This window comes from Rutilus rutilus (assembly GCF_951802725.1).
Source record: "Rutilus rutilus genome assembly, chromosome: 4".
NCBI classification, from domain to species: Eukaryota; Metazoa; Chordata; class Actinopteri; order Cypriniformes; family Leuciscidae; genus Rutilus; species Rutilus rutilus.
In genome coordinates this window covers 45,988,483-46,013,208 of record NC_140212.1, presented here as the reverse complement: position 1 = coordinate 46,013,208, position 24,726 = coordinate 45,988,483, and the positions used below count along the sequence as shown (strand labels likewise).

The 24,726-nt window shown below is 42.5% G+C and overlaps 1 protein-coding gene across 2 annotated transcripts; it reads left to right on the top strand.

Moving 5' to 3' along the window:
- Positions 1-633: 633 nt before the first annotated feature.
- Positions 634-23,014, top strand: pacsin2 (protein kinase C and casein kinase substrate in neurons 2). Of its 2 annotated transcripts, XM_084407665.1 has the most exons (11): positions 634-800; positions 7,119-7,173; positions 7,260-7,416; positions 11,635-11,870; positions 13,507-13,659; positions 14,363-14,538; positions 14,802-14,922; positions 17,812-17,942; positions 18,918-19,061; positions 19,416-19,603; positions 22,090-23,014. In XM_084407665.1, the coding sequence occupies exons 2-11, from the start codon at positions 7,120-7,122 to the stop codon at positions 22,200-22,202; spliced, it is 1,473 nt and encodes a 490-aa protein (XP_084263791.1). In that variant the 5' UTR covers positions 634-800; position 7,119; the 3' UTR covers positions 22,203-23,014. The 2 variants fall into 2 exon arrangements, with proteins under 2 accessions (XP_084263791.1, XP_084263792.1); XM_084407666.1 differs by lacking the exon at positions 18,918-19,061 and having other exon boundaries at positions 666-800.
- Positions 23,015-24,726: the final 1,712 nt, after the last annotated feature.

Here is a 24,726-nt window from a genome sequence, read left to right as displayed (position 1 = left end):
GTTTTGAGTCATAAATGCTCATATCATATGTTGGTTTGACACACTCAGTGAATTGTGTCCTCCAAACTCAAATTCAGTATCAACACAAATCAAAACCGCGATGAAGGTTCAACTGTGTTTTGTACATGTTAGGAGTGGCGCAAGTTGATACATACTGTATAAGATTATTAGTTATAATATCTTAACATTTGGTGTTAACAATTGTTTTAGTTTTGACGAAATATTTCGTGTTTCTCGGTTTAATTCTCGGTTTAAAAGGCAATATTAAGCTGTTCAAGGCAGATTCCCATTGTGACAACATGCCCCGTTATTGGGTTTGACTCGTGTTTACACTAAATAAATAATAAACCTAAATAAACAAAACATAAATATTCACTGGAGTCTGCTGTATAAATATTTACTGTGATACATACAAGACTAATATGTAAAATTATTCATATTTTATGTTTTTTCTTCTTTTTTCTTTCTTTCTTTTTTTTGAAAGTGAAACAATCCTGCAAATCTAATCATTTTCAGGAAATAAATAGATTACGAATAATTAAATTAAATCACAATAAATATATATGCTTTTTGTTTACGTCACTGATGAATGTAGTATTTCTGCTGGGGTAAAAATAACACGAGCTCGTGCGTGCGTGCGCGCGCGCGCCCTGAGGGGATGTGACGTCAGAGAGGCGCGCCCCCGCTCCGCGCGCTCACAGCAGTCGTTGAATGTATCGATGAGAAGCGGAGAAAGTCAGCGAGCGTCACATCATCCGCAGACACGCGAGCGTTGGATCGGGACTGTCACACACACTCAGGTAACGACAGAAACATCGCGTGCGCTGTGATTCAGACACTCTACACACACTCTCCGCGCAGTCTGAGCAAACTTTCTGACGCGTCCGTTGCTGATCAGAGTCTGTCGATCATCGGATCAAACTCTCTCTCTCTCTCACACACACACACACACACACACACACACACACACACTGCGAGTGTTCAGACTCTCATATCTCCGTCCACAGCGCCGGGTGTGTGTGTGTTTACACGCGTACTCGACACCGACAGCTGTGTGTTCGCAGGGCGGGGCAGTGTGGGGCTTTTCCGCGGTTCATATTCACTCTCTCTGGGTCTTTAACTCGGTTATTCTGATCGGTCATCTGTCGCTGTGACCTCATAACGCTGCGGTGTGACGTCACGAGCTTCATCAGTAACGTCACTGTCTTGTAGACATAATATATATATATATACAAATGGGTGTTTGAACTGCTTTAACCTGGTGGAGGACTGGACACACACACACCACTTATGGCATGGCTTTATTATTGTCCCTGATGTAAAGTACATGAAAACCCTTTTATTAGCGGGAGTTAAAGATGGGAAACATGTGGTAACACTTTATTTTAGTGTTCTTGTCACACGTTGTTTGTTTGTTTGTTTGCTTGACTTTATTGTTTATTCAGATTTACTGGACAGAAATTCATCTTTAACACTGACATAAAAACACACATCAGACAAAACTGTATTATACACACCACATAATAACACACACGTTTAACTCTATCAGAAACATGATCTAAACACATGAATACAATATATATCTGCATAAATACACACACACATGCTTATGCATACACCTATTGTTAAATTGCCATCCCATGAAACGCTATTATAAGTTAAAATAGTTCCGATCACTGATCTGAACGCTGTCTTGTTTTCTTATAGTTATCTTATAATATAATCTTGTATTCTTGTGTGTATGGTCCACATTTTCCTGGAATGAGAGTTTGTCATCAATAATTATACCTAAATATTTAAAATGTGCAACTTGCTCAACCTTTACACCTGCTATAATAACTTGTTCATTCATAATTCAGCATAATTCCTTTGTCTTCTCAATGTTCAATGATCAAACCGTTGTTCAAGACTTTTAATATACTCAACATAGGCTGAACAGTTTAATTAAAGCCGAGTCATCAGCGTGTTTGATTACAGTGAGATCATCCCTGTTACATTGAAGTTCGTTGGTAAATATGGTAAACATGTAAAAATTTGTACATGTTTACTATAGTAATAACAGTAAATTATGCATAATTACATGCAGCCTAACTCTATAGTAAGTGCATGGTAATTAATATTACTCAGTAGTTAAATATATAAATGCGTGGCAACAATGACACCTTAAAATAAACTGCAACCGAAAATGTTTATGACTTTAAATCCAATCAATTAATGACCACATTTTAGTGTAAGTTTATACAGGTTTCATATTTATAATCAAACTTCACAGCCCGTATTTTTATTTAAAATTATTGTTATTGTTTATAGTATCTTAATATCTTTATGCTTTATTGCCACATGTATCAGATTAGAGCTAGTCGGTGATATCATGTTAATATATAATATAAATCTGTAAAGGACTACGAAGCAAACACGTGAGAATAGATGCATGATACATCAGTTAAAGATATAAGAAAGATTCGCGTCACAAACAGCTGTCATTTTCATTTGGTTTAACTTGAAGTTACAAATAACTTAATCTAATTCATAAAAATAATAAAAACTATATATAAAAAATAAATAAACCACATGACCTGACCTCACCGTGACATCATTTCCTGCTCTGTCATGTCACTCACTCATGACTCATGAAAAACATTGTTCAGTCAAGCCGTTTTGTGTTTGTACAAACAACTTAAATGTGTCCTATTATGCTTTTCCACTTTTCAACTGTTTTCAGTGTCAAAGGGAGATATTATATTTAACAGAATCCACTTTTCAAGAACTGCAATGAACGGCTTGTATTAGACTACAATAAGCTTTTTTCCAGATCGTATGAAGTCATAATGTCACTCATTTAAACAATAGACTCATGGAGTAAACCTGTCACTCATCTTGAGGAGACGCTGACCAATAGGAGGACAGCTTTACTCGCACGTGAACCAAGAGGAAAATGGAACGTTTTAACAAATTGAGCCTCTGTTTCGTAACAAACAAAAGATCATTAGGTCTGAAAACGCCCTTAGAGAGGTTGAGATTAAGTTTAAACACTTGCTGAACACTATAACCTCAGCGTTTATCTGGAAAATTCCACTCCTTAGGAATAATAACCATGGTTCTGTGGTCGATTACTGTTTGTTTTACCTTAGTTTTCCGACAAATATCTCGATTAAATGGTGGATGACATCGTATCTAAATGTATGAGAAAACTACAAACTACAAACACACAACTCCCCGAATCCGTTCAGCACAATCCTCTCGTTCGGGAACATTGTCAGGGTCTGAATCGGCTCGGTTCGGTTTGAAATTGATCCATCGTTAATGTTTACACTAGAGTAGAGCTTGTGGTTATGAAGGGGGCGGGACATTTCACTGCCAATCACTGCACACTGCTAACCAATCACAGCGCAGTATTCCTGAAGGAGGGGCTTCTGTCGGCCAGACTGGGGGAGAGGAGCTGCAATAATGGACAATATGTGGATGATAATGCGGTTTTTGAACAATCAAGCATGAAAACATATTGTAGTACTATTGTATTTAGTAAAACTACATCAAGACTTCGTAAAAGGGCATAATAGGACCGTCAAAAAAAAAAAAAAATCACTATGAATTTTAGTTGAGTGAAGTCAGTCATTAGATTAGTAATATTTAATTTAGTATAAGAGGGCCGTTGGTTATTAATCATGCGTGTCCAGCTGCTTCAGTGTGTGTGTTCATGATGTGTGACGCTGAAAAACATCAGATGCTGTGTGTGTGTGTGTGTGTGAGAGCTGCATCAGTCCACTCAGCTGTCAATCACTCGTCAGCGCACCCATCAGAATGAATGCAGTCGTCACTGCTGAGTGTGTGTGTGACTCTGGTGTGTGAAACCTCGTGTTCGGTTCAGTATTGAGACTCTGAGGACTAATATGAGCTGTGTGTGTGTGTTAATGTGCATTGGTTGAGTCGTGAATCATACTCCAGCATATAATAGCAGTCGGCTCTGGAAGTGACTCCATTCATTCAGTCGACAGTGTGTGTGTTGGTCTGGTTCATGCTCGTATAACGCTTGATTACATCCCTGTGGGAGAAACACACTTCACTGAAACACTGATCAGGCACTGAAGCACTCGATCACATGATCACGAGTCTTCAAGAGGTTTCATTTCATACCGTGAAGGTCAGTGGGGTCCAGTAACTTCCTCTCCTGTGTTCAGCAGTCACACAGGTGTGTGTGTGTGTGTGTGTGTGGGACCGCATCAGTGTGGTGTTGTTGTTGTTGTTGTTGTTGTTGTTGTTGGGGGAGTGTGAAGCTCACATGACGCTCACTGAACACAATGAAGCCATAGCTGTGATTGACCAGCAGTTTCTCTCTCACTCCCTCACACACACACACCATTACAGTGACACATTAGACAGAGATATAGATATTGATAATCACATAGACCAAGATAGTGATGCAACGAAATATATATATTTTTAGTGAAAACTGTCAATAGGCTCTTTCATAAACATCTAAATTACACATAAAGGCAGTTTTTGTAACAAAATTATGTTTCTTCTCCAATTAATTGAAACACAAACTGTGGCTGTAATAACTTGTTTTCGTGACATAGGCTACATTAAATATTGAAGAACAGGTTGAGTAAAACATATAGGGATGCACTATATATCAATATCGGACGATATATGTTCATCTTTAATGTTATCGTTATCGATCCGATAAGAAAATGAGGTCAATAAATAGTTCTGTCAATAGTCATTTAGGCTTCATGAAACCATCAAGAGAACATCATTAAATGTGTGATTGGACCATGGCCTTTAATGGGGAGACTTGTGTGTTTGTGATCAGGCTCTCAAAATGATATCGGCCAATATATTGGATATCGGCGTTCAAGTATAACGAATTATCGGTATCAGCCAAAGTGTTCATATCTGTGCATCCTTAAAGAAATGGACTAAATAAACATCAGTGATGTGGAAACCAGAAGTTTAATGTGATGATTTGTAAAAGCTCAACGATGAAGGAAAACCAACACTTCGTAGCAAACAAACACTTTAAAAAAAAAAGAATTACCACTACAACCAGTAGATGGCGGCGGAGGACCACTAATAGACTTATTAGCTATTTCCAATGGCTAATATATGGGGAAAGTAGGGAAAAAGGCACAAAGTCTCATGAAAAACAAACTGTTCTTCAAATTGTGACTGAATTTCACAGAAAGAAAGTAAAGAGCAGCTCCTTTATAATCACTGAAGCATTTAATATGAGTAGGCTATTTATAATAATGGGGTTTTGCATGTTTCTGTTGTCAATAAAGGTTAATTTCATCTGCGTCTCAATTCAAGCTCAGTGCTTTACTGGCACGTTCCTGATGAGCAGACATGTAATATCATTAGTAACTGTTGGGTTGCCGGAGTTTCGGCGCGTCACTCGTCGACAGATCGGTTTCAGAGTCGGCGGGTTCGTGTGTTTCTTCTCTAGCGTATTGTGTTGAATCTAGCGGGTTCTTCTCTAGCGTATTGTGTTGAATCTAGCGGGTTCTTCTCTAGCGTATTGTGTTGAATCCATAAATATCGTTTTAATAATAAACTTGTATCAAGTGCTGATAAGCATCTTGGGAATGTGACATTCCTCTGACCTCACGTAAGAAACATGCGGAGACACGAACACACGGATGTGTTTAAATCAGCTGAAGAACAATCACTGTTGTGTAATTCTCCACAGGAGAAGACGTGTGTGTGTGTGTGTGTGTGTGTGTGTGTGTCACTTTAAGAGCTCAGCATCTAGAAGTTTCCATCTTCCTCTTTCCCACTGTGAAATAATCTCATTATGTAATATTGTTTGAGTCATTAATCGTGGAAAGTATGAGTTTACTGTGTGTGTGTGTGTGTGTGTGTGTGTGTGTGTGTGTGTGTGTGTGTGTGTGTGTGTGTGTGTGTGTGTGTGTGTGTGTGTGTGTGTGTGTGTGTGTGTGTGTGTGTGTGTGTGTGTGTGTGATAAAGCGGATCAGGAACGCCGCTGGAGGAATGGCAGGAATTTACATCACTTCCCTGGAAAGAGTGTGTGTCGCTCACAGCGATCTGAACTTCAGCTTCAGATGAAACAACTGAAACTCAACACACACACACACACACACACACAGTTGTGTTTTCGGTTCATATTTCCAGTTCTGTATGCAGAGCTCTGGGATTCGCACCATCTAATAAATAACACCATTAAAAGCAGGACTGCATTATTATTAACACAATAATAATAATAATAATAATCTTGAATCAGAATAACAGCAGCATCTCTTCTCTGATGACGAGGGCGGGGCTATAACCTGTCACTCACACGAGATCCACCAATAGCAAACCACAACCATCTATCAGTTCCCACGGACACAGTCAAGCCCCGCCCACATTTGTTCTTGTTTCACTGGGATATACGGCACAATAGAGACCAGTGCAACTCTCCTTTCATGATGACTATTAGTGTGAGATATTCAAGAGATAATCTACATTTTGTCATAATTAAACTGTAGGCCTCCGCTGTGCCGCACTTTGCTTGATAAAAATGTAAGGAATTGCAAATTTTTCAGTTGATTACATTTTAAAAGATCAATTAAATTGTTAATGTTTTATGCCTTAATTTGATTACCATCATTTTTGATAATAAATGTTCATTAGATAATAAATGCTTAAAAATTAACACATTTTATTGTGCACAAATATTTAAATTTTTTAAATAAATTATAAATATAATTTTTTTTAAACTGTAATTTAAAGTTTTTAAACATTTCTTTTTTAAGTTTTATGAATTATTTTGACTTGACATACTTTTTGAATATTACAATTTAATTAATCCATTAAAAAGGAATCAAGAAATATTAAAATGGCGCTAAAATGCAATGTTTGCGAACTTTTATAAATTAGTTACATTTTATGTTTTATTATTTTTTATTATTTAGACATGTTTTTTTGTTTAATGTAATTTAATGTATTATTTAATTTAACCTAATCATTAAAACTAAATTGTAAAACTGTAACCCAGAACAGGTAAAATGGGGATTGTGGTTGGATCGTGTCGGTGTTCTGTCCCTGTGTTGTGTGTAAATGTGCAGCTCTGTTTGAGATCAGTAATGAGAGTGATGTTTTTAACCCTGTCGTTCCAGCATGTCGGACTTCCACGACTCTCTGGTGGACGTCTCCAGCGACAGCTTCTGGGAGGTACGTGTCTTTCTACCCGGCGCACGCTGTGTGTCCCGTTAGCCGCTAGCGTGTGTGTAACGCCTCTGTGTGTGTGTGTGTGTCAGGTGGGGAACTACAAGCGTGTGGTGAAGCGCGTGGACGACGGGAACCGGCTGTGCAATGACATGATGAACTGCCTTCATGAGCGAGCGCGCATCGAGAAGAGCTACTCTCAGCAGCTGAGCGAGTGGGCCAAACGCTGGAGACAGCTGGTGGAGAGAGGTGTGTGTGTGTGTGTGTGTGTGTCTGTCTAACTCGAGTCAGAGACTCCAGACTTGACTCAGACACCACTAATGAAGACTCCAGACTTGACTCAGACACCACTAATGAAGACTCCAGACTTGATTCAGAAGGAGCTTTAGGGCTCGTCTGTGTGGCCATGGTCACTAGTTAGGCTGTGAGTGTGAGGTCACTTCCCCTGAACACACACTATAAAGGGCTGCTGACGGGATGGTGAATCGGATGAGGGAGCCTATAATGAGGAAGAGGAAGCAGTGCTTCTCAAGACCGGGAACTGATGTAACGCTTCTCTGAGTGTGTGTGTGTGTGTGTGTGTGTGTGCTATTCCCATCATCCACACAGTAGTAGAGTAATAATCATGATCATTTCAGGATCTTGGAGGAATCTTTCTCACATCTTAATGACGCCCCTGTTCATGAGTCGCCACTGGCTTTACATAAAAGGCTCATTTTGCCACCTCATTCATTTATAAGATGTTTAAACAAACAAACCTTCTTTTAAATATGATGGTTGCCAGCAGCCGTATCTCCCTGTAGCCCAAGACTGCTCTCCCACTGAAGCTCAGCTGGGCTGAGTCTGGTTAGTGCCTGGATGGGAGACTCCTGGGAAAACCAGGTTGCTGCTGGAGGAGGTGTTAGTGAGGCCAGCAGGGGGCGCTCACCCTGTGGTCTGTGTGGGTCCTGACGCCCCAGTGTAGTGATGGGGACACTGTACTGTCAAAGAGCACCGTCCTTCGGATGAGACGTTAAACCGAGGTCCTGACTCTCTGTGGTCATTAAAAATCCCAGGATGTCCTTCGGAAAAGAGTAGAGGTTTAACCCCGGTGTCCTGGCCTCCTAATCATCCCCATACTGATTCACTCTTAAGATGGTGTGTGTGTGTGTGTGTGTGTGTGTGTTCTGGCGCACTATGGCTGCCGTCGCATCATCCAGGTGGAGCTGCACACTGGTGGTGGTTGAGGAGATTCTTCTATGTGAAGCATAAAGAGTACCCAGAAAAGCGCTATATGAATGTAATGAATTATTTGTAATATTATTGACTCTGAGCGCTACATTTCAGACACTGTCGATCATACATCACTCGCTCTATCTAAAACAAAATGACTAGATTAGTTCATATGTTGTTGAATGTTCACTGTGTGTTTCAGAGACAATCTCAGATAAAGAGAGCATTGATGTATCAATAACCATGACTTTTTTTGGCTAGTAATGTAGGGTTTTTAGATATGCATAAACATAAGTCTTACCAGAAGTGGACCGATGTTGTTTTATTAGCAGCCTTCTTCCATCCTTGATCATATTTGCATTTTATTTCTCGCACAAATCTTTCCGAAACCTCAGGTTTGATTGTTTAATGTATGATGATAAATTGAGTCATGAGTGCTCTCTCATTCACGATTAGCATAAGCCCCGCCCGTTAATTAAAACTGTGTGTGTGTGAATATTATGTGCAGGAATGATGACGTGTGATCGTTAGACTCTCAGGTTGGTCGTTTTCATAAATGCAAAAGAGATAAACTGGCCGAATGAAAATTATCCAATTAAAATGTTTCACGTGCAGACAAACACTGATCAGGATAGTGAAAAGTTAAATAGACTTTCGGCTGATTTCAGTCATTTTTGTTTAATTTCACATTTATCTAATTAATTTTGTTATATATTATTATGCTTAATGCTAAAATTTGTATTTTGTATTTTGATGAATCAGAAGATTTGTGTCAGAACGGCTTTGTAAACGAGACCAGGGGCCGGTTTCACTAAGCTACTTTAGACCGGTCTATAGTGTTAGACAAGTCTAACATGTGCTCATAGACTAGGCTGATGCAAGTTAGACTGTTTCACAGAAATAAAGACTGACTTAATTTAGACCAAAAACATTAGACACCCCAGGCTAACTCAGGTCTAAGACTCTCTGTTACCTTGGCAACCAGCAGTAACAATCAGTTACATCACAAACAGCCAAAAGAAAAGGGGAAATGACTCATAATTGAAACATTTCTTCTTGTTACTACATTCTCCGCTAAATTTCCCAAGTAAAATGTCCTTGTAACTGTTACACTCCTCCAGCAAACACATATTTCCCGCTGGGGTAAACTGCACTGAGCGGTTGAATGCGCTTACTCGATCCGCCATGTTTTTTTGTTTTGAAAAGTGTCTTATTTTACCCAGAATGCATTGCACTGTAGTCCTACTTAAGATAGTCAGAAGCTGTGTCTGAAATCGCTCCCTATCCACTATATAGTGCACTATTTAGGGTGTCGGCCATTTTGTAGTGGTGTCCGAATTCTGAGTGAACGACATCATTCCCTACATTCGTTCACTACTTTTACCCACAATCCTCTCTGAATTCGAGTGTACATCCGATGTACACTTGCTGAGACACTATTTCCCACAATCCAACATGATAAGGCGATAGAGCGCGAATGAAAAATAAACAAAAATGTCACCATGGCAACGGCGCACGCGAGATAGAAAACAATAATTTATAAGACCAGACGCCTGTTTATTTATTTATATATATACCGTTATATCTATATTTGAATAAACAAATGTGCTGTGTAGTGTTTTGTTCTCTTTTATTTTCACATATAAATGTAAAAAGTAAATAAATATGATAAGCAAGTGTTTTTATTATCTTTTTTTATCAAATAACGCAATAAACGTGAAAAATACATACATACAATTGTTACATACAATTCATACAGCCAAAAAAGGAAATATTAAAGATGGGTAGGTAATGTTTATGACGAAATTGTCCGAGCTCTCTGGCGCGTGATAATTATGTCAGCGTCCGAATTCGCTCACTCATTTTCGTTCGCTCTTTGCTGGTGTAGTGCACTCAACTGCCATTCACTATGTAGGGATTAGTGAATGAGTGAACGAGTGAGCGGTTTCAGACGCAGCTAGAGTCTTAAGTGCTTTGTGCAACGGTCTGATTTAGATGTCTGACTATCTACTATATCTAAGCCATAGTCAAAGTCTATCTTTGTGAAACCGGCCCCTGTTGTTCCTGGTCGATAATAATAATAAAGATGATGATGATGATGAAGACTTTGCTGCAGGTGTTCAGGAAAGTAAAGTTCATCCAGAGGGCTTTGAATCTTGGATTTATCATGTGCCGTTATCTTGCTGTCTGATAATGTGTGTTATCTTGGATTGGTAAGATTCCTGTATCCAGGTCGCGGCTCTGGTCAACCCTTCGCACAGTGCTGTGAAAGCTGCTGGTTGTGATAGCGCACACGCTTCATATCTCTGTTTAGCTAAAGGCCATATTTAAATGTGATACTGAGGAAATGAGCAGTGTTTCCTCGTCGACTGGCTTTCGTTGCACTTTTCTGCTCGTACCTCAGATGTTTCCTGCGATTAGAGTCGTTTATAGTTATGTATTTCAAATCGGCATTTAAATAGACCACTTGATGATGTGTTAATAGCTAGCCATCAAAGTTCAATCAGTAGTGAAAGTGAAACCCTTAATATATACAAGCTTCCACAGAGTCAATGTATTAAAAACATGACATGTGGACTTAATAAATCCTTATCCTGAGCCAAATAAGCAAGCTGACATTCAGTACAACCTGTGTCTTTAATTTAGAATACATACAAATGCCATTTACGTCTTTCAGTTTCAAGAGATTGAAAGCCTAGTTTCTGAAGAGTGCGCATGTGTGAACGAGCTCTAGTGTGTAAGAACGAGCCTATGAATGAATCTGGAAATAAAGCAAAATAACTGAGGAAAATGAGGAATAGTCGTCAGATGTCATGTCTGTAATTTATAGCAAAACATCTGGCATTAATTAGATCTCAAACAGATTCATTAACAGTAGTTATTACTCCATCACCTGCGCGACATCATTAACCAACGTGTTTGAACGTCTAATTTGCGACAATATGGTTTTGGGAAACAGTCGTGAATAGCTAGTTGATTTCTTTAACGATGCATCGTACTGTGATAGTGAAGCAGCGAGTTACGGCGTTGTACGGGAAACACACCCCGGATTGGGCGGAACAATCAAAATGTGTCCAGGTAAGCGTGACGCCCTCCGCTGGTCTACTGAGGTGTGTGTGTGGTGCAGAACACGAGAATACCAGCGGGCCCAGTAGCGAGCTCTGGGGCACTCCTGAGAAACCGGCATCTGCTGTTGTTGTTGTTGAGTTGTGTGTGTGACTCGGAGTCAGGGTAAGACTGTGCTGTCTCCTGCAGGGCCCCAGTACGGGACGCTGGAGCGGGCCTGGTGCGCGCTCATGACCGAGGCCGAGAAGGTGAGCGACCTGCACATGGAGGTGAAGGCGGCTCTGATGGCCGAGGACTTCGAGAAGGTCAAGAACTGGCAGAAGGACGCTTACCACAAACAGATGATCGGCGGCTTCAAGGAGACCAAAGAAGCAGACGACGGCTTTCGCAAGGCTCAGAAACCCTGGGCCAAGAAGCTCAAGGAGGTACAGGCGCACCGACTGCGGCACACACAGGCGTTCAGGTCATGACAAAGCCTCTTTTCAACATGGGTGTGTTCTGCTGTTTACACACGAGGCTGTCTAGTAAATCTCCCACAGCACACCCACAAAGCTTACACTCGATCTGTTAGATTGTGCTGCATTTGATCAGTGCAGAATCATTTTAGGAAGATCTGTGAATTGATTTCCATTTACTTTCTAATTTACTGAAACCCATTCATCACCAAACCAGCTGGGCTGAAATCAGTCCACTTCCTGTTCCTTAAATAAGTTTACTCAAAAATAATCCCACCTCCAATTCCTCTACTTCTGAGTCCATTAAAAAATCTTTAAAAATGATTATACTTCTGATTTCATAAAAAAACAATCTTAAACTCCTTTAAAATCTTCTTCTGATTCCTTGAAAATAGTCAAATAATTGTTTTATTCTGATTTTGTTTTAAAAATAATTAAATTCCATGAAATAAATCTACTTCTGATACCTTAAGTCTTCTATATAAATATAAAACACATATGAAAACAAACAAGAGCGTGAATCAGGCCGGTACAGCTGCCAGTGCAGTCATGTGATCGCAGTTGCTCATGGTTGTGCTCCTGAGGACTACATTTGCATCTTATCTGCTCTGTGAAGTATGCAAGAAGGGTGCGTCCCACAAAACCACGTGCAAGCCGTCCATCCGTGCGGTTTCTGCTCGCTGGTTTTTAATAACTACAGAAAAGTTATATTTCTGGCCAAATGTTAAGGCCCTTTCACACCAAAAGTTAAATGAATAATCCTCAGACTGAAGGAAATTCATAGTTACGAGTAGAGTAGAGTAGAGTAGAGTAGAGTAGAGTAGAGTAGAGTAGAGTAGAGTAGAGTAGAGTAGAGTAGAGTAGAGTAGAGTAGAGTAGAGTAGAGTAGAGTAGAGTAGAGTAGAGTAGAGGTACAGTAGAGTAGAGTAGAGGTACAGTAGAGTAGATGTACAGTAGAGTGCAGTAGATGTACAGTAGAGTACAGTAGATGTACAGTAGAGTACAGTAGATGTGCAAACAAACCTTTCAGCTGCTGTTATTCTGGATTAAAGAACAATAGGAGACAGGAGAAGGAAGTTCAACACTCTTATTTCTAAATCTAAAGTAATATTTGCTTATTAGCATGGTTAAATTAGATCATTGAAGGTCAGCGGCAAAGACGTTTGTTAATAAAGTGAGATTAAATACATAAAGTATGTTTGTGTAATTTAATATAGTTTTGTGTAAAATTCTGAGTTTGCATTTTACAGTTTTTATTCATTTTGAGGAACACTGAATTTTGCAAGTGAAATGAGTAAATGCATGTTCACATTTAGTCTAGAACTGAAGTAACCATCATGTTTACACACACACACACACACACACACACACACACACACACACACACACACACACACACACACACACACCTCCTCACTTTATTTCTCTCAACATGAGGACAGGAGAGTCAGTCAATAAATGTGAGAAAGTAACTTAGATATTTTGTTGTAAATTGAAAAAGTAATGCGTTACATTAGTAGTAGCTTGCAGAAGTACTGTGATTGCTCAAGTCACCTGTGATGAGTTCCCCAACACTGATGATGATGATGGTGGTGGTGATGCGCAGGTGGATGCGATGAAGAAGGCGTACCACACCGCCTGCAAGGACGAGAAGGCGGCCGCCAGCCGAGAGAGCGCCAGCAAACTGGAGAACAACAACCCCGAGGTGCAGAAGAAGCTGCAGGAGAAGGTGGAGAAGAGCCAGCAGGAGGTGCAGAAGGTCAGTCCCAGGAGGCCTGTAGATGTGTGTGTGTGTGTGTGTGTTCCTGAGGTTCTGCAGCTTTGACCACTCAAGTTATGAGTCGTGGAAGTTACACTGTTGATGTATTTCTCTTGTAGGGCTGCAACGGATCGGGTTAACTGCTAAGTTTAGCCATCATAGAGGGAAAGTTTATCATTTGGACGTGTTTTGTCTTGCCAGTTTACACATTCAAACAGTTTTAAACGCGGAAGAAGAGGTGGAAATCGGGACTCGTGTGTTATCTGTGCTTTAACACACACACACACACATGCAGAGAGAGAGAGAGAGAAAGGGTTTTTTCGGTCTTAAAGTGACAGTAGCCTAATATTCCTGCTGTCGTCTGTGTCATTAATGTTAATAAAACAACAAAATACAGCTTTAACAAAGATGAAACTATATTCATTTTCTACAGTGAACAAATGGTGTTATTTTACATTTAGGCTTAATATACACATTTCTGTACCTGAATATACTGTTAGACTTTGTAACTTTGTTATTTAGTAGTTATTTTTGCTTGTAATTTGTGTATTTGTTCTTATTTTATTACTGACTGGTCACTTGGTTTTAATAATCTGTGAAAAAGTGCATTTACGGAAAGAAACGTAAGTGATGCGAACGGTGAGTTGTGTGATCCGCTGCAGCTCTGATCTCTCGTGTGTGTGTGTGTGTGTGCGCGCCTCAGGCTCAGGAGCGCTACGAGAAGTCTCTGGTGGAGCTGGAGAAGGTGACGCCGCAGTACATGGAGAACATGGAGCAGGTGTTCGAGCAGTGGCAGCAGTTCGAGGACAACAGGCTGGGCTTCTTCAAGGAGCTCCTGCTGGGCGTCAAGCAGCACCTCGACCTCTCGGCCAATCACAAGTGAGAACCTCACGGCGCACCCCACATGCCTTAACCAACTACTGTTCAGTCCCTCAGCTCATCGTTTCTGCATTACATTAGTATATCGTTTAGGTTTATACCTTTTTCGCTAACTGTGATTTTGTAGATGTACGTTTCTGAGATGCATAACTAGCGTGACTCTGTAAAGCTGCTTTGAAACGATGTGTGTTGTGAATAACAAATAAATGTGAATTGAATTGAAGTTGTGAGTGTCTGATGAGTTTAACATCTCTGTCCTTCAGGTACACGACTGTGTATCACACACTGGAGGACACCATCCAGGCCGCCGACACGCAGGAGGACCTCCGCTGGTTCCGCTCCAACCACGGGCCCGGCATGCCCATGAGCTGGCCTCAGTTCGAGGTACACACACTCTCACTCACACACACACACACACACACACACACACACACACACACACACACACACACACACACACACACACACACACACACACACACACACACACACACACACAGGCATCTGCAACCACGGGCCCGGCATGCCCATGAGCTGGCCTCAGTTCGAGGTACACACACTCTCTCACACATACACAGGCATCTCAAACCACAGGCCCAGCATGCACATGAGCTGGCCTCAGTTCGAGGTACACACACTCTCTCACACACACACACACACACACACACACACACACACACACACACACACACACACACACACACACACACACACACAGGCATCTGCAACCACGGGCCCGGCATGCCCATGAGCTGGCCTCAGTTCGAGGTACACACACTCTCACACATACACAGGCATCTCCAACCACAGGCCCAGCATGCACATGAGCTGGCCTCAGTTCGAGGTACACACACACACACACACACACACACACACACACACACACACACACACACACACACACAGGCATCTCCAACCACGGGCCCGGCATGCCCCCATGAACTGTCCTCATGACATTCATGAAAGTGAAAGAGAACAGGGCCATCGGACGCCAACAATCACACAATAACTGTCATAACAGCAGGTCATGTGACGCCGAACTCTCCTAAAGTCATGCGATACCGTACCTGAGGAACTGGCAGAAATATTACACGATATTCACACTGAGAGCCTCTGAAAACACGAGCACAGAGGAGCTATGACAGCGCCGCTGGAGGGAGAGAGTTAGTGCCCGTCAGGAGATCACAAGTCATGATTATGAGATACAGAGTCACTATGAAAGAAGTCGAAATATCATTGTGAAGTTGAAATGTTAAGATACTTAAAGGGATATTCAGAGTAAAATCAACCTCGGGTCCTTTGCACCATAACCTCGGGTCCTTTGCACCATGACCTCGAGCCAAACACCCCCCAGAAGCCTTTTTTCCCTTGGTTGAACATTATTAAAGTTAGAGCTAATTTAGAGACATCAGCCGGATGGCTTTAGTGCAGGCGCTAATGGATCCACGTTTGTATCTGGTAAATCACCCCACTAATAATGCCCAGATTGGTACCAAACTTCTACAGTAGTACAAATAGGTTCTGTACTCATAAAACGAGGCATTGGAAAGTTTGTAAGTACATCAGGAGTTTAGTTAAATAACACTTGCCTGACGGCTCATGCTACCGCTAACCCGGACGTCGAGGTCACTTCACTGAGTTGAGAAAAGCCTGTAAAAGTCCTTTACAAAACTCACAAGTGTAAGGGAAGACCTAGTGAATTTATTTACATTTGATTTATTTTACAGAAATACAGAACCTATGTACCCTTCTGGGGGGGGTGTTTGGCTCGAGGTCAGGGTGCAAAGGACCCTAGGTTCATTTTACTCCAAACCATCCCTTTAAGTCATAATTATGAGATAAAAACTCCAAATCATGAGATATTACGTCAAAATCACGAGATACTGAGTCATTATGAGATTAAAACTTTAAGTCATAATTATGAGACAAGATCAACTCATACGAATGAATCTATTCAGATTCAGATCACTTTATTAGTCCTCAAGGGGGCAGTTCAGTCGTACAGCCAACCCATCCATTAAGGGTAACGTTAGAAAGTGCATTAGCACACAATGTATATTATGTAATGTCAAATAAATACAAACAAAATGAACAATAAATACGTACTGCAGCAGTCATACATCCCCCTGTATGCAGACATTTACACATGACCCAGTCATTACACACACACACACACACACCTGCCAGTGACGGAACAGAGCAGCGGAGTGCAAGAACCAGTTGTGTGTTGTTGATTTAGCAGTCCTATAGCAGAGGGAATGAGTGAGTTAGCATAGCGGTCAGCGCCCTGACTGCATCATAACAGTCCATTACTGAGTACATGATCTGGTTGGCACGAGATTCTGTCTGCTGTCTGGACAACTCGTGTTTTCCAGAGATCTCTGAACTGGGCACCAGTGATGTTTGAGCATACCTCATCAGTGCCGCCCAAGCTGTGTTTGTCTTTCACAGATACTCCGTTAAACACAGGAAAGAGGATGTTAATCGGCTCTCCATGAAGGCCTGGTAGAATGTGCGTATACTTCTTTTCCAGACCCCAGGAGAGTTGAGCTTCCTCAGTAGGGCTATTCTTTGGCTTGCTTTTAATAATGCTGTCAGTGTTCCCGCTGAACTTCAGGGGCGAGTCAAACACTGGGCCGAAGTGCTTATGTTTGGGCTATTTGAACACTTTCATTGTGTATTACACTCGGTTTTGGTTCGTCACTCTGCTTCCTGAAGTCTGTGATTAATTCTTCAGCTTTAGACACATTTAAATCCAGGAAGCTGTCGTCAGATTGCGTAAGGGCACTGGTGTGATCAGTTTGGTTGCTCTGGAGAAGGAAGGGCTGTGCATCCTCTACACTCTTGCCCGCCTGATGTGCGAGTGGTAGTGGATCTGCTTTATCTGCAGTCAGGGGGATGATTGTGTCCTTCAAGACCTCTTCTAAGCACTTCATCACCTGGGAAGTGAGTGCAGTTGGTCTGAACTCACTGAGGTCTCTGGGAGATTCTGTTTTGGGGATGGCTATCACTGTTGATGTTCTCCAGGAGTCCGGTATATCCCCACTGTCCGCACGTTTAGAAGGATAACTGTGAAAGCCGTATATGACTCTGAGTCGTGTAATGAGGGAAAAGTCTTAAATATGAGGTTTAATCATTAGATATTCAGTCATCATTATCATTATCCAGCGCGTAACATCTGTTGGTCACACACAGCGTCACATGACTTCAGAAGTGTTGTACGGACGGCTTCTGTGACACGGACGTGTGTGTGTGTGTGTGTGTGTGTTGCAGGAGTTTTCCATGGACTTGAACCGGACACTCAGCCGACGGGAAACTAAGAGGAAACCCACTGATGGAGTCACTCTCACAGGAATCAGTCACACCACAGAGACCACAGCCTCCAAAACCAGCAGCAGCAGCAGGTGTGTGTGTGTGTGTGTGTGTGTGTACTTGTACAACTATCTTTGTGAGGACCAGTTTGAGTTTTAGACCATTGGAGTGAGGACAGAGAGAGTAAAGTGAGGACAATTTGGCCGGTCCTCACTCTCTGAGAGCCTTTAAAGGAGAGTTTGAGGGTCAAGAGTTGGTTTTAGGGATAAGGTTATAATGAGGTCAAGGGTCGGTTTAGGGTCAGGGGTCGGGTTAGGCACTTAGTTGTGATGGGTAAGGTTAGGGTAAGCGGCTAGAGATTGCATTGTGTCTATGAATGTCCTCATAAAGATAGATGTACAAGAGTGTGTGTGTGAGCATAGCCTCAAACCAGCAGCAGGTGTGTGTGTGTGTGTGTGTGTGTGTGTGTGTGTGTGTGAGCATAGCCTCAAACCAGCAGCAGGTGTGTGTGTGTGTGTGTGTCGTGAGCAGAAAACAGATCACACAGTTAGATCTCTAGTCTCTAATATACATTATAATCATTATTATACGTTATAATCAAACTATCATAACAGTGTGATTATAATAACCTGAGATGTTTCTGTGGTTTAGTTTTGAGCTCTTTGTCCATTTCCTTTCCCAGTAGCAGTGAAGCCCATCTTTGCCTTAATCTCATAATCACAATTATCACTTAAACATTCAAAATTACACATTCAATTACATTAAATTATGAGAAAGTTAAAAACACAAGATACTAATTGTCACATAATTTTGACATTTTATCTAGTAATTATGAATTATCAGATGTCAGAGTGTGAACCCGTGCAGTCGTGAGCCAGCCATCACTGACTGAGTGAGTGTGTGTGTGTGTGTGCGTGTGTAAATATGTAAATGTGAAACCGGTTCTGTCAGTGTTGTGTTACAGATCCTGCCTGAGGCTGTGAGCGTCTGTTAGCACTAGCTGAGCACACAGTCTGTGAGTGTGTGTGTGTGTGTGTGTGTGTGTAACGCTGTCTCTGTGTTGTTAGCGTGACCGTAGCCAGTAGCTCAGAGCCTGTGTGCCTGAACCCGTTCGAGGACGAGGATGACGAGGAAGAGGAAGAGCCGGCGGAGCCCGAGAGCAGCACGGTGAACACTGTCACACCACAGGAAGTGATGATGGTCCAGCAAACGTTGGTGACACACACAGATGATCTCATCTCCTCTCTCTCTGTGTCTGTGTTTCTCCTCCTCCGGCCTCTGCTTGTGCTCGTAGCAGCTGTGTGTGTGTGTGTGTGTCTGCATGCCTGAAATTCACTGAAAACACCAGCACCAGCACACACACACACACACACACACACTCACTCACTCACTCACTCACTCACTCACTCACTCACTCACTCACTCACTCACTCACTCACTCTCACACTCACTCACACACTCACACACACTCTCTCACACACACTCACGTCATGTGTGTCCTTTCCTCTCACGCTTCCCGCTCTGTGTCGCGTGTGTCTGACACGTGTGTGTGTGTTTCCCCTCAGCGCTGGTGTGGTGGAGAAGACGCCGGTGGCCGACGGCTCGGATGAGGAAGCAGGGAATCCCTTCGCCTCCGCTAACGCTAACGGGAACCCGTTCGAGGACGAGCCTCCTTCTCCAGTGGTGTCGGTGTGTGTGCGCGCTCTGTACGAGTACGAGGGCCAGGAGCAGGACGAGCTCAGCTTCAAAGCAGGTGTGTGTGTGTGTGTGTGTGAGAGAGAGAGAGAGAGTGTCACCACGCTAAACTCAGCTGGAGACGGGGCAGGGCTTAATGAGCTGTGTCTGCTAGTGTGTGAGTGTGTGTGTGTGTGTGTGTGTGAGTTGAGTGTGTTTGCGCGCGCTATACGTGTACGAGCGCTGTAGCCCCTAACTTTATTAGGCACGATTTAGGGACTCACCTTAAATGCACCTGTTATTCACATTTACCCCCAAAATAACTGCATCACTGACTGTAGCTTGGTAATATAGTACAATATGGTAATAATGTACATCCAGCCGGTTGGTATCTCAGAATACACCCGACAGGGGGATCAGGATCAGCGAGTGTTAGCGCTGCTGACTTCAGTGACCCGGAAGAGCTTGTGTTTCTGTGTTCAGCGGTTGTTATCTGGGAATAATATACCATTGGATGGTGCGATTGACCAATCAGAATCAAGTATTCAACAGAGCCGTGTAATAAATAGGCCGTGTGTCCGCTTTTTCACGCGGCTGGCGTATATTTTTAATTGTTTTCAATGGGAGCGCCGCGTTTTTAAAACGCCATGAGCATAACGAAGTGCTGAGCATTCAGCGTTTTTTCCAGGTCGCCGAGAGTTGAAGAATGTTCAGCTTTGGGTAAAACGCAGCGCTCTTTTTACCCAACCGTCCAATCACAGTGGAGGAGGGGCGGGACTAATACCACACCGACCAACCGCCACATTCTGCTTGTACAACGTAAACCGATGACGACAACAAGCATAATAACAGAACAAAATCATTTAAAACAAGAGCCAGAGAAAATACATTGCATTGTATCGACATTTTAATATAGAATCAACACAGAAACAAAAATGTGAAATGAGACACTAGTAACACTTTCGCGGATATTCCGTATCATAACAAGCAACTGGAAAAAAACCCGCAGTGCTGCCAAAATGCTCTCAAGCGCCCACAGCTAGGCGTTTAGCGGAGCGCCCACAGCTAGGCGTTTAGCGGAGCGCCCACAGCTAGGCGTTTAGCGTAGCGCCCACAGCTAGGCGTTTAGCGGAGCGCCCACAGCTAGGCGTTTAGCGGAGCGCCCACAGCTAGGCGTTTAGCGGAGCGCCCACAGCTAGGCGTTTAGCGGAGCGCCCACAGCTAGGCGTTTAGCGTAGCGCCCACAGCTAGGCGTTTAGCGTAGCGCCCACAGCTAGGCGTTTAGCGGAGCGCCCACAGCTAGGCGTTTAGCGGAGCGCCCACAGCTAGGCGTTTAGCGGAGCGCCCACAGCTAGGCGTTTAGCGTAGCGCCCACAGCTAGGCGTTTAGCGTAGCGCCCACAGCTAGGCGTTTAGCGGAGCGCCCACAGCTAGGCGTTTAGCGGAGCGCCCACAGCTAGGCGTTTAGCGGTGCGCCCACAGCTAGGCGTTTTCAGCTGGCTAAAGACGGATTGGTAGACACACGGTCTTAACGTACAGAAATTACAATGTGTAGTTTTATTTTAAGTTCACGAGCTCCGGACTAACACTTGAGGACGGCGGCACCGGAGACGCTGAGTTCTGCAGAGAGTATCTGGTAAAGCACTGAGCTGTGAATAACTTTAATTATTAGCATTCATAACGTCTTAATGTTAATGCAAAGGCAAAACGAGTGGAAAAAATAGATATTAGTGAGTGAAAATAGCTAATAAGCGTCCTCTGCTGCCACCTACTGGTTACAATGGTAATCTAATATTGTTTTATTTTTAAATAAGTGTGAGTTTTCCTACTTCTTGAAACTTTTAGTTTTCTAAATGGGGACAATCTTTGAAGGATGAACAAAAAATGAACATTAAAAATAACAGTTAAATATGATATTGTAGTTTTGAAGTGCTGGATAAAGATGTGCAGTGCTTGTTAGAGTTTGACTATTTCTGTCACAATACCACAGTTCCAGTGAGTGCTGAAAGCTTCCTCTGGATCTCCAGTGCTGTTATTAGTTCTGTGGCGAACTCAATGTATTTCCTCTCTGGATCTCCAGCGCTGTGTAGTAACAGTGTCGCTGCGCGGTCTATTACTGGTCCGAACTGATAACCGGTCCATGAAGCACAAACGAGCAGCGCAGTTTCGTTTTCATCACGTTTGCCATTTAATGCTGGGCAACTATATCAAATGTTGGTCGTACAGGCAGGAAAAATGGTCGCAAAATGGTTTGAGTCGTCCACTTCCAGAGGAAGTCCAAAACACACACCGTGGCGTAAACGCTCATGGGGTCGAATGTGTTCAAACAGCCACAAATAACCGTTTACTGACCTGATGCGTGAACATCAAGCGACGTGTCAAGTCACCTTCATATATATATATATATATAGCGCTTTTAACAATATAGACTGTTTCAAAGCAGCTTTACAGAGATAATAGGGAATTACAGTTAATTAGGGTTTGTACAGTATAAAAACCTTTACTATGGAATGTCCTCACAAGTATAGCAAAACTAACCTGTGTGTGTGTGTGTGTGTGTGTGCAGGAGAGGAGTTCACTAAGATCGGTGAGGAGGACGAGCAGGGCTGGTGTAGAGGACGTCTGAGCGACGGCACCGTTGGACTCTATCCTGCCAATTACGCGGAGGACCTGCAGTGAGACCGGAGTGTGTGTGTGTGTGTGTGTGTGTGTGTGACCAGCCGCCTCACACACTCACACACTGCGGCATGAGGGGAAACATCATCACAGTGCCTCACACACCACAAACACACACATCAGATGCCGAGCGTAGACGATAGCTCACAGACTGTGACTCGCTGAGGAAACCGTGATTTTAAAGAGTTTTACCGATGCTGTTTGCTTTTAGGAACATAATCACACTGACCCCTCTGACCCCTGACCCCTGACCTCTGACCCCCAGGCCACTGAGACTGCGCTGTGTGCTTTTACTCTCATGGTTATGAGTCCGGTCTTCAGCTGGACCTGGACGTGTGCACTGGACCACATGCTGTAGACACACACTCCTGAACACGCTTATACTATTGAGAGAGTGTGTGTGAGAGTTCTCCTGCGCTTCAGTGCACAGATGCTGTGATCACTCTGAGAATGTATTGTGAATGTTGACACGAGCTGAATGTTTAGCGTTGTGTGTAAATAAGAGTCGACGCCAAAGCCTTCCTTCCGCCTCTCAGGTGTGTCATCACAGCGCTCGTATACGGATATGCTGTTCGCTGAGTGAGTGTGTGTGTGTGTGTGTGTGTGTGTGTGTGTGTGTGTGTGTGTGTGTGTGTGTGTGATTGTGCTGCCATGTTCTTCACACGTGTGCAGAAGCGAATCGGACCGATTGAGTTGTTAGCATTGCTGTACGCGTCAGGTGAGCTGTTTGACGTCACATGGCAGAACTCAGTTACACAGTTGGAGTTTATTTACTTTTGTATTTTGTCAAGCTGGCAATAAATGAGCTGAATTTACTTTGTGTTGAGTCTTTTTTCCCCTTGAATTTAATCATTATAATATATGTATATTTACAATTAAAACGGAGGATATATATATATAGAATATATATTGTAATCAAGCGATATCTAGTGAGTCCTATCACAGTTACATTGTCCAAGTTTTGATTTTAGATTGGGTTAAACTGATGAATCATCTGTCACTGCAGTGACAGGTCATGCTTATACTGTGAATATTGTTTTTGAAAATACTTAATCTGCAGTGACTGTAAATAAATGTATTTGTATTATTGGAATGTAATTTTCATTCACATCAAAAAGTCATGCGATTACATAATGTATGTGACTTGTAATGCATTACTTGTTATATCCATAAGTAATCTGAATGCGTTATGCATGTTACCCCAACACTGCTCATTTCACATGAGATTGGGAACACCAGGGCCCGTATTCATGAAGACTCTTAATGCAGAGAGCGGCTCCTAGTGACAACATGCTAAGAACATTCTCAGAAATGTGGGCGTTTACTCTTAAAATTAAAGAAAAAATCCTAGTAAAGAAAAAAGTAATTCAGAAAGCATCTTAACCCTTAAAACCTTAAAAGAGGTCTTCAGGTCAAAGTTGTTAGGAGCACGGACGAGGACTTATAAGAGGCTGAAGAGTGTCTTTAGCAGAGGAGAACATGGCAGAAAGACGAAGAGGGAGAAGAAATGTGTTGCAGACAGTGGATGACAGTGAGTTAATAACACGCTATAGATGAGATCGTGCAGGGATCATGTTTGAGACAGATCTTATTAGAGACGCGCTAATATCTCCGACACAGCGCAGAAATGCAAGAAATCATTACATTACGATATTTGGCAACTGGGAAAATGCAACAATGCAGCAGTGATGATCTGGGTCTGTCACAGGCTTCAGTAAGCAGAGTGATCAGTTACAGCACTTCCAGAACCTCTTACTGTGTCGCAGCTCGTTTCGTTTCCACTGGACATTCCCATCATGCGGGCTCATGATGCCAGGATACTGGCCAGAGACATCTGTTTGAAGGACGTCGTAACAAATGTGTTGCAGTAGTATTTGTAGGCTACTCTACTTCCCATAAATAACCTATACCATTATGTTTAGACAATATAATTCTGTTCATTTTCATGAACTCACGAGAACACACGAGCCGTAGTTGAGCGGGTGTTGGTCAACTGAAGAGGCGCTCTCACATTGTGCATGGAGAGGTGCGACTGGCGCCAGGACAGCAGCGCTTCAGTACTTCTGTAAAGCTGGACAAATTGCAGACCCTCCCACGGACAATCGGGATGATGAAGAACACCCTTCACAAGGGAGGGATCTGTCCCAAAGTGGGAATCCTTACAGAGCCCAGTTTACTAATTTGCATTTCATGTAAGTTACAGTGAATGCAATGTAAAAATCGTGACTAAACAGACACACCTTAGCCAACGTTATTAGAAAAATATTATTTGTTATTAGTTTTATTTTTGAGTAGCTCAGTTTTTAGTTTGTAGTCCTCCTCCTGTAGATGGAGAACTCTTTCCTGCTGCTTTAGGACATCCATCTCCATCTCCAGTGATGTGTCTATAGGGATGGTGTTGCAGCAGAAGGCATGTGATGGTGTTCGGGCTGAGATGGGTCGCCCATCTGCGATCTCCACGCTCCCCACTCCTCTGCTGAAAACATTTCGTCTCTGTTATTTAAAATAAATATAGGCCAATTTGGGG